Here is an 8,159-nt window from a genome sequence, read left to right as displayed (position 1 = left end):
GCAAGAAATTTCAAACTTGTGAGATAATTAACAGATGCAGTTAGTTATTTTGTTGTGCTCTACAAACATTCAATAATAATTATTCAACCCGTGTAATACACGAAATTATTAACCTATTTTCAGTTATATATTAGTAAATAATAACGTTTAATTAAATTCTCTCAGGCTCGAAATATATTATTGGGCCTAGCCCTGAAAGGCTTTGTTATATAATATGTTCTGCATGGAAGACCAATGCCTTCATTAATCATTCCTTCATATCGACAAACACCAAACCCTAGTTATGTTTTCTCGACAACATTCATCCATGGAAGACGACGTAATACCTGAAAATCTCATCCTCGAAGTTTTATCAAGACTTCATGTGAAAACAATCATCCGCTGCAAGTGCGTGTGCAAAAAGTGGCGTGATCTTGTTTCCGATTCTTACTTTGTTCATCTTCATCTCTCCAGATCGCGTGAGGCCGCCCTGATGATCCTTACCACTACTAGGCCAGGAATATTAAAGTGGGTAGAGCTCGGACACGAAGTTGAAAACCCGTGCGTGCGTGTGAAGTGGCTTGATCTTATGGGTTGTGCTCCTGTAGCTGATTACTACCAAACTCTAGTGGGCTCAGTAAATGGTTTGATATGCTCCTTTCAATTCTCCAACGAAGACGACCAGCAGGTAGTCATATTCAATCCTGTGTTGGAAGAACACATGATCCTCCCTCAACCGCGACAAGATTTGAGCCAATTAGGTTATGGTTTCGGAGTTTCAAGGGGAGGGGAATACAAAGTGATCCGGATTTGCGCTAGAATATCCTCGACTCCAAATCTGTATGACGAGGATAAGATCGAGGCGGTTGAGATCGAGGTTTACACCCTTGGCACTGGTCAATGGAGAATTTTGGGACAAACCCCTTTAAACCTTAATTTAAAGCCTGGGCCAAATAGTGGTGTATTTGTGAATAGTCACGTGTATTGGCTTGGGGATGACCAAATTTACGATTTTGATTTGAATACAGAGACATTTGAGTTATTTCCATCTCCTCCGGGGGATAACCGAGAATCGGAGAAAATGTTGGGAGTTCTGAAAGGTAGGTTAAGTCGAGTTTCTTGGTGTTCGTTAGGATTGGAGGTTTGGGTGATGAAGGAGGAATCTTGGTCTAAAGAGATAACTATCCAAGAAGATATATGTCATTTGTCTGGTTATGGATTTCGTCCCGTGTGTCTCTTTGATGGTTTAAAAGGTGCTAGTATTTTGATGGCCAGCCTTGAAGGTCCATACGAACTGATAGTGCATTGTCTTACAACGAATACAAATCTACACTTAAAGATAAGATATTACGGCGATCCGATAAGGACTTATAGTCCTAGCTTTGTTAAACTCAGCAGCTTTGGATTGGAGAGAGTTGATGCCATGTACGGTAGGGTAAGAAAAATATCTACCTCATTGTTTTTACTTATTCATATTTTCCTGCAAATTGTTATAGAATTAATTAGATTCTGTTAATTAATAATTTTGTTCTTCTAATGAACTTGCTCTGGTTATACTTGTGCAGGAGTCAAGGAAAGAATATGCTCTTGGCAGGTGGTAAACTGGTAATTAAGTCCAAACACATATATAAAATTTGGGTAAAATGACATTAGTTATGTCTGATTGTTTATTCTCTTTTCCTTCTTTTGGCTGGATGTTGCATTTCTACCAATCATTTATTTCATACATTTTAAATACTCCTTTCAAATAGACAACTTAACCTTTGGTGTTTGGATTACTTTGCTTGGTTTCTGATAGCTTACCATTGTAGCACGATTTCATGAATCAGTTTTCTTTGGCTTAACTGATTTTAACCTTGATAACTAGTTCTATACCCGTCACTGGATATTTTTAAAATTAAAAAAGAGCAAATATATGTGGAATGTGTAATAAAAAATGTTCATATTTACATGTACAAGTCGAAATCTTTAGCAAATCATGCGTTACAATGGATAACTAAATGTAACGTCATTGTTATTTTTATTTTTATAGAAAGGCCAACATAGTTGTATTCCATCAACACTTGTAAGGTACAGGTACCCAATTTACAAAGAGCCACTAAGTATCAGAAGCTAACACACTAAGGGGTGTTTGTTTTTTCTTCAAACATCTTCAAGAGGGCTAATGTCTGCAGGCGCGCAGACATTACCATTGAAGACTGTTTGTTTTTTTTTTTTTTAAACAGATCTGAACTTATCTTTTTTCATCTTAAAAAATAAGTTATAAATCCCTTTCTTAAAACATCTTCACAAAACCCTATTGACTCCTCCCTCAAACATCTTCAACACCTCCTACACCTCCTGCTTCAATGAAGACCAGTTGCCAACCAACAAGACCACCGACTTCCTCCTTCTCCGACGACCGGAAACGACACCCCTACGACTTCCTCCTTCTCCGACTTCCTCCTTCTCCGACGACTGCCGGAAACGACACCTCCCGGAAACGACACCCCCCGACTTCCTCCTTCTCCGACGACCGCCGCACCCCCACACCCTCATTCTTACCCCTTTCGTTTCTCCGGTGAGTGCCGAGCACAGAAATCAGAAGAGAGGGAGGAGAAATCAGAAGAGAGAGAGGAGAAATCAGGAGAGAGAGAGAGAGAGAGGAGAAATCAACACTGCTTCAACACTTGTTCATACAGGTACTGTAACCGTTGAATCTTATACGAAACAGGAACCTGTTTTAATCGATTTGATTGAAGAGTTTGAGGAACGAATCGGTTCGGTCGATATAGATTTTATGTTTCAGGTGGCATAATTCCGAAGCGGATTGATGCGATTTTGGAAGCTGTGTTATAAATTTGGAATAATTTGGTTATAAATTGATTAGTTTATGAGTTATATGATGTATTGATATTGTTTATGTTCGTGTTGTTTTATCTAAACAGTCATGATTCGGTTTATGCAGATAGTATCAACTTATAAAAACAAACAGTCTTATATTTTCAGCTTGCAGAGCTTCAGACTACATCTTCAGTTGCAGACATTAAAACAGATGAAATCAGCTTGCAGACAGCTTTTGTCTGCAAAAACAAACAGCACCTAAATAGGAACTTGAAAGAAAATACAGTACATTACAAGAAAACCTCAAACTTTCGCCACCTGCTCTACGTAACCAAGGCCTCTTTGGATCGATTTTTAATCAAAAGATGCCCAACGCCTTCAGTTCTTTGATTACTATGGTTACCGACATTGGAGATTGATTGAAGATAACCTCGTTTCTCAATCTCCAAAGACACCAAACCGTCACGAAAATGATCACATAAATCACCTTTTTCCTTTTCTTTAACCCAAGAGGTCCGTTATGTCAAATGCATAGAAACTCGAAATATTCCACCAATGGCGACGATTTGCCAAACGATTTGCGTGAAGTGACACCAAAACTTGACATCCACTTGATAATTACTGGAGTTTACAACTGACGATGTATCTAATGAATTACCCAATTGACTTTTATGTGTTTTTGCTCTGCAGTATTCGCATAATAGTTCTCGAGAGATCGTGTAGAAGATATTTCTTGAAAATGAGAGAATGTAGAGCAATCTACAAGGAGAATTCAAAAAGTACAAGAAAAAATGCATATTGATGGGTCAATATGGGTCATTTTTGTAAGGACCAAAGCAAGCTTGGTTGTTTTTTGTCCACCGTTACAAAGACTTTATTAATTGAGGTTGCAACAAATATTATTAGAATTTTTTTTAGAGTTAACTTTCATTTTGCTTCTTGTGATTTGGTCATTTTAATGGTTTTGACCCAATACTTTAAAAATAGCCATTTTTCTCCCTGATTTTTCTAACTTATCGTCATTTTGCTCCCCGCTCCAACTCCATCCAAAAAATCCATTAACTAGAAGGGTATTTTGATAATTTTATAGATAAAAGCAAGGGCATGTGAGTCTTTTCACCTAAATAAACCTATAACTTGTTTATTTACATGTATATAAGTAATTCTTTTCTGATCCTCCATCTTTCCAACCACTCTTTCTACCGGCCACCACCACCTACAACTACCACCTGCCGACCACGACTACCGCGACTTTTAAGTAAACGTTTTAATTGAGTTAGAGCTAGGGAGTAAACTACCGAAATACCCCTACTTTTAATTGAACGTTTTAACTGAGTTAGAGCCAGGGAGCAAACTGGCGACAAACTCGAAAGATCAGGGAGGAAAATGGCTATTTTTAAACTATTGGAGCAAAACCGTAAAAATGACCAAACCACAGGGAGCAAAACGAAAGTTAACTCTTTTTTTATTTAACTAGTCATAAACTCCGCGCGCGTTGCGACGCGCTAAACCAAATCGTTCTATAAGGATGACAAAACATGTCAAATAACAAAAAAGTAACACGAACTAAAACGGGGTTACTCTCTTGTGTTTCCAGACGATTGACATCCTAAATTATCTTGGAAGTACAATAATGCCCATCCAGACTCATTTCAATATGAAAGTATAAATTGCACATGTTGACCCCAAGTCCCAGCCTATCAAGATCTTCTACCTAATGTTTGACCCGCCTACCAAGTCCCAGCCTGTCAAGATCTTGTTCTTATTATTCAAGATAATAGATTAGCCAAGTGATTCATACATCACTACCCACTGTTGAAAAGGGGTCAATAGTTCAGGTTCTTGTAAATCATTAATCTTTCAAGTGAATTTGGTAGTATGGTGATAGCGGGTGGTTTCTGCATGTAAATCATTTTGACTTTGAAGTCAAAGCTTTGAGTTGTTCAGCTTGAACTATTACTATCCGGAGCTAAATTTGTATTAAGTTGATTTATAATCTGTTTGTAAAATTTTATAGATTTTGAACTTGAAGATTCTAAAGAATACATGCTTTAACAAAATGAGTTCCTGGAGCCATTCCCACGTCAATGGTGCTGAAAAACTTGAACTGGCTATACCATAAATCTATAATAAAAGAAGTTTCTAATAAGTGTCTCACACCAGTGTTATACAAAAAACACATTAGATAATTACAATTGATTTTTTACACAGATTATAAACAAATAGAGTATGCTTCTACCACTTCTGTCTTATGAGAGGCAACAATAAAGAAGACAACTGAAATAAAAATGATATAAGTAAAGAAGAAACATACCAGTGTGTGACATTTTGTAGACTTTGGTTCGTATGTTAGGGCTGCTGCATTGTTCTTGTTTAGAAGTCGTATGCACATTGCTAAGGTTAAGAGAATGTCATATAATTAAAGTAAATCTAAATGTAAGGGTTACTATGTAATTTTCCTGTGGTTTAAAACCGAACGATTTAAGCAAGATTGAAGTCACAAAACATTATATGCAAATAGAAAGTATACCTTAATTGTTCAAGAAGAAAGAACACTAACCAAAGGAGTTATGTTCAGCTGATGACACCTCTTTTTCCGGAACTTCAATCTAACCGAAAATTGTCCAAATCATCATTAAAAGAGCCGATTTAACGAAAATGTAATTGCAAGTGTAAAGGAGCTTACCGGAAGAAAAGTCGGAACTTCACATGAACCCTAGTCAATCCATAAACACGGTCGTCGCTCCACTTAACCACATTCACATCCACCACCCTCTGAACCTTTGGGAGGCTCTTTATCATCTTCGAACCATCCATCGGCTTCCAGTCATCTAAAATGTTTGACCCCATACCTGGAGTTTGACCTCTACTTTTCTTAGCGTATGGGGTCAAATTGACTTGATCATCTACCTATACATCTCTAATATCTGATTTAGAAGAACGAACATGCTGCGTATCTATGGCTAGGATAGAGATAAAGGTACTTTTTCTTGGATTTGGGTTGCCAATATCTCTCATTGATAGCAATTTTATCATCTGGATGGTGATGAAAGACGGATAAAACCCTGCATTATAACCTGATACACCACATGATTGTATCTAACCTTTATATGAATCACTATGTTTGTAAAATAATGAAATGAAGGCTGGTGGAGGAGGGTACTGATTTACCTTGAGTAATCTGCAATTGTGAATGGCCCAACAATTTTGAACATCCGCGTATGTTGACTGACCTTGCAATACAATGTTCCATCAGTGAAGAGAAGTTCCCATTATTTTCAAGCCTACTTTGGTACTGAATAAAAGAATTATAATACACATTTACTCCAGTTAAAAGTGGTGATTCAGTGACAAAATTAGCCACTAAAGGATTATGGTGTTCCATTGGTGTGGAACAACGAACATTTTAGATTAAAAAAGTAACTCCCCCGCAAATAATACATATCTCAAAATCAACCCTCACATACATTGATGCGGATTACACACACATATTATCAGAAGGGGTATGGCGAAAGAAGACAAAAGCACCAAATATCATACCTTGATATGACCCAATGTACACAATTAACACCTCGAGATTTAGGTTCATGGCATATATGCATTATACACCTTCAAAGATAACTAAAAACATTATTGACATTCAATAGTTTATACTAAAGAAACGAAATTGTAAAACAGATTAAAGTTAACTGACCTAATTCTACAACCATCAGTAAAATTAGGGTTCAAATAAGATGAAATTAAACCATTTCTAAGAACTAAAACCCTAGCGTGAAATGGAAAAATTGAGTTACAATTACAAAACACGAACTCAAACTCATCTTTACAATATTAAGTATGAAAGTTAACCTACCCCTTTGCGATTTTGCTGAAAAAGGACATGCTACCTCCTATCTATGCCACAAATCTATCTTCCCTTTGTCTTTCTCTCCTTCAAGCTTTGAGATATATGTGATGGTTTCGATTCAGGTTTAGTCCCATCATCTTCTATTGAAACGTGTGTTTATACAAAAGTCACACAAACTCAATCTTCAATATCACTCTGTATATGTACATTGAAGACCATTAAAAAATGTATTTGGATACTCAAAAAAATAAACGGTTCATCAACAATATTGGCAGATTTAACACTAATGTGATGTATGATTCGTGGATGTTATACATCAAGATTAGAACGGAAATGACAAAGTGACGAACGATAGCTACGAACGGGAATAAAGCGCCTAAAACAACAAAGGTGGACAACCCAAACATTTCGATCATTACTAAATGAGCCAATCTAGAGAAAATGGAGACATGCAGACAAAAAGGGCTTACCGGAATTCACGCTGTAAACCTAGCCGACTTCCCCGGAGCACCAATTCAAGTATCTGAGGTTGCCATAGCAACCCTAGAACCCCAATCGTACCAGCCTACCACCGCCATCACACGGTCACGGTGGAACCGTCATCCACCACCACTGGTCTGACCCAAAGGACAAGGGCCTTTGATGGCCATAGGAGAGGCCATTAAGAATCATTGTCGCTGTAAGCTTTCAAGTCCTCGGAAATCTGGCCGAGCTGAAGCGGTGGCGGCGCGTAAACCCCTGCTCGAAACCCTAGCCTCCGTTGCAGCTCCCCTTCTCACCGGACCTAAAGCGCCTGAGACCATCGCCTTCTAGCTTCTCTTTCTCATCTTTGAATGAAGATGGGAGAGAACAACCTCAGCTTTTCTTTTCTTCTATGAACGTGGTTAATTACCTGTTCATTGAATATGAGTGGCAAGTAAACTTAACACAAGCACCAAACGTGGCTTGAAAAAATTTTGCCCAATAGAAGAGTACCAGCCACCTACAAGCCACTATTCATTCAGTTTTCTTATTATTAGATTTAGATTAGATTAGATTAGATTAGATTAGATTTAGGGCATGTTCGGCTAAGCTTTTTGAAACAACTTATTGACTTTTTAGCTTTTGCCCAATAGAAGAGTACCAGCCACCTACAAGCCACTATTCATTCAGTTTTCTTATTATTAGATTTAGATTAGATTAGATTAGATTAGATTTAGGGCATGTTTGGCTAAGCTTTTTGAAACAACTTATTGACTTTTTAGCTTTTGCCCAATAAAAGAGTACCAGCCACCTACAAGCCACTATTCATTCAGTTTTCTTATTATTAGATTTAGATTAGATTAGATTAGATTTAGGGCATGTTTGGCTAAGCTTTTTGAAACAACTTATTGACTTTTTAGCTTTTTGAAAAGTCATAAGCTCTAAAATGGTGTTTGACAATGATGGTGTATGTGAGGGGGAAAAGTGACTTTTCCAAAAAGTCACTTCATCCTGACTTTTCAAAAAGCCAATAAGGCAATAAGCAACT

The 8,159-nt window shown here is 37.4% G+C and overlaps 1 protein-coding gene and 1 long non-coding RNA gene across 9 annotated transcripts; one reads left to right on the top strand and one right to left on the bottom strand.

Moving 5' to 3' along the window:
- Window positions 1-158: 158 nt before the first annotated feature.
- LOC110934989 (F-box/kelch-repeat protein At3g23880) lies at window positions 159-1,727 on the top strand. The gene is made up of 2 exons (XM_022177640.2): window positions 159-1,414; window positions 1,545-1,727. The coding sequence occupies exons 1-2, from the start codon at window positions 284-286 to the stop codon at window positions 1,578-1,580; spliced, it is 1,167 nt and encodes a 388-aa protein (XP_022033332.1). The 5' UTR covers window positions 159-283; the 3' UTR covers window positions 1,581-1,727.
- Window positions 1,728-4,428: 2,701 nt separating this feature from the next.
- On the bottom strand, window positions 4,429-7,576 carry LOC110937131. 8 transcript variants are annotated; one of them, XR_002590564.2, is made up of 6 exons: window positions 7,120-7,571; window positions 6,656-6,844; window positions 6,343-6,411; window positions 5,974-6,097; window positions 5,489-5,879; window positions 4,429-5,411 (listed from the first exon to the last, which is right to left on the bottom strand). It is a non-coding gene; the product is annotated as an uncharacterized LOC110937131 (long non-coding RNA). The 8 variants fall into 8 exon arrangements; XR_002590566.2 differs by having other exon boundaries at window positions 5,974-6,030; XR_004889734.1 differs by having other exon boundaries at window positions 4,429-4,926; window positions 5,117-5,411; window positions 5,974-6,844; window positions 7,120-7,576.
- Between the last annotated feature and the right edge of the window lie 583 nt (window positions 7,577-8,159).

This window comes from Helianthus annuus, chromosome 3, assembly GCF_002127325.2.
Source record: "Helianthus annuus cultivar XRQ/B chromosome 3, HanXRQr2.0-SUNRISE, whole genome shotgun sequence".
Taxonomy (NCBI): domain Eukaryota; kingdom Viridiplantae; phylum Streptophyta; class Magnoliopsida; order Asterales; family Asteraceae; genus Helianthus; species Helianthus annuus.
Note: the sequence above shows the minus strand (reverse complement) of the source record. Positions and strands in the feature narration are given on the sequence as shown.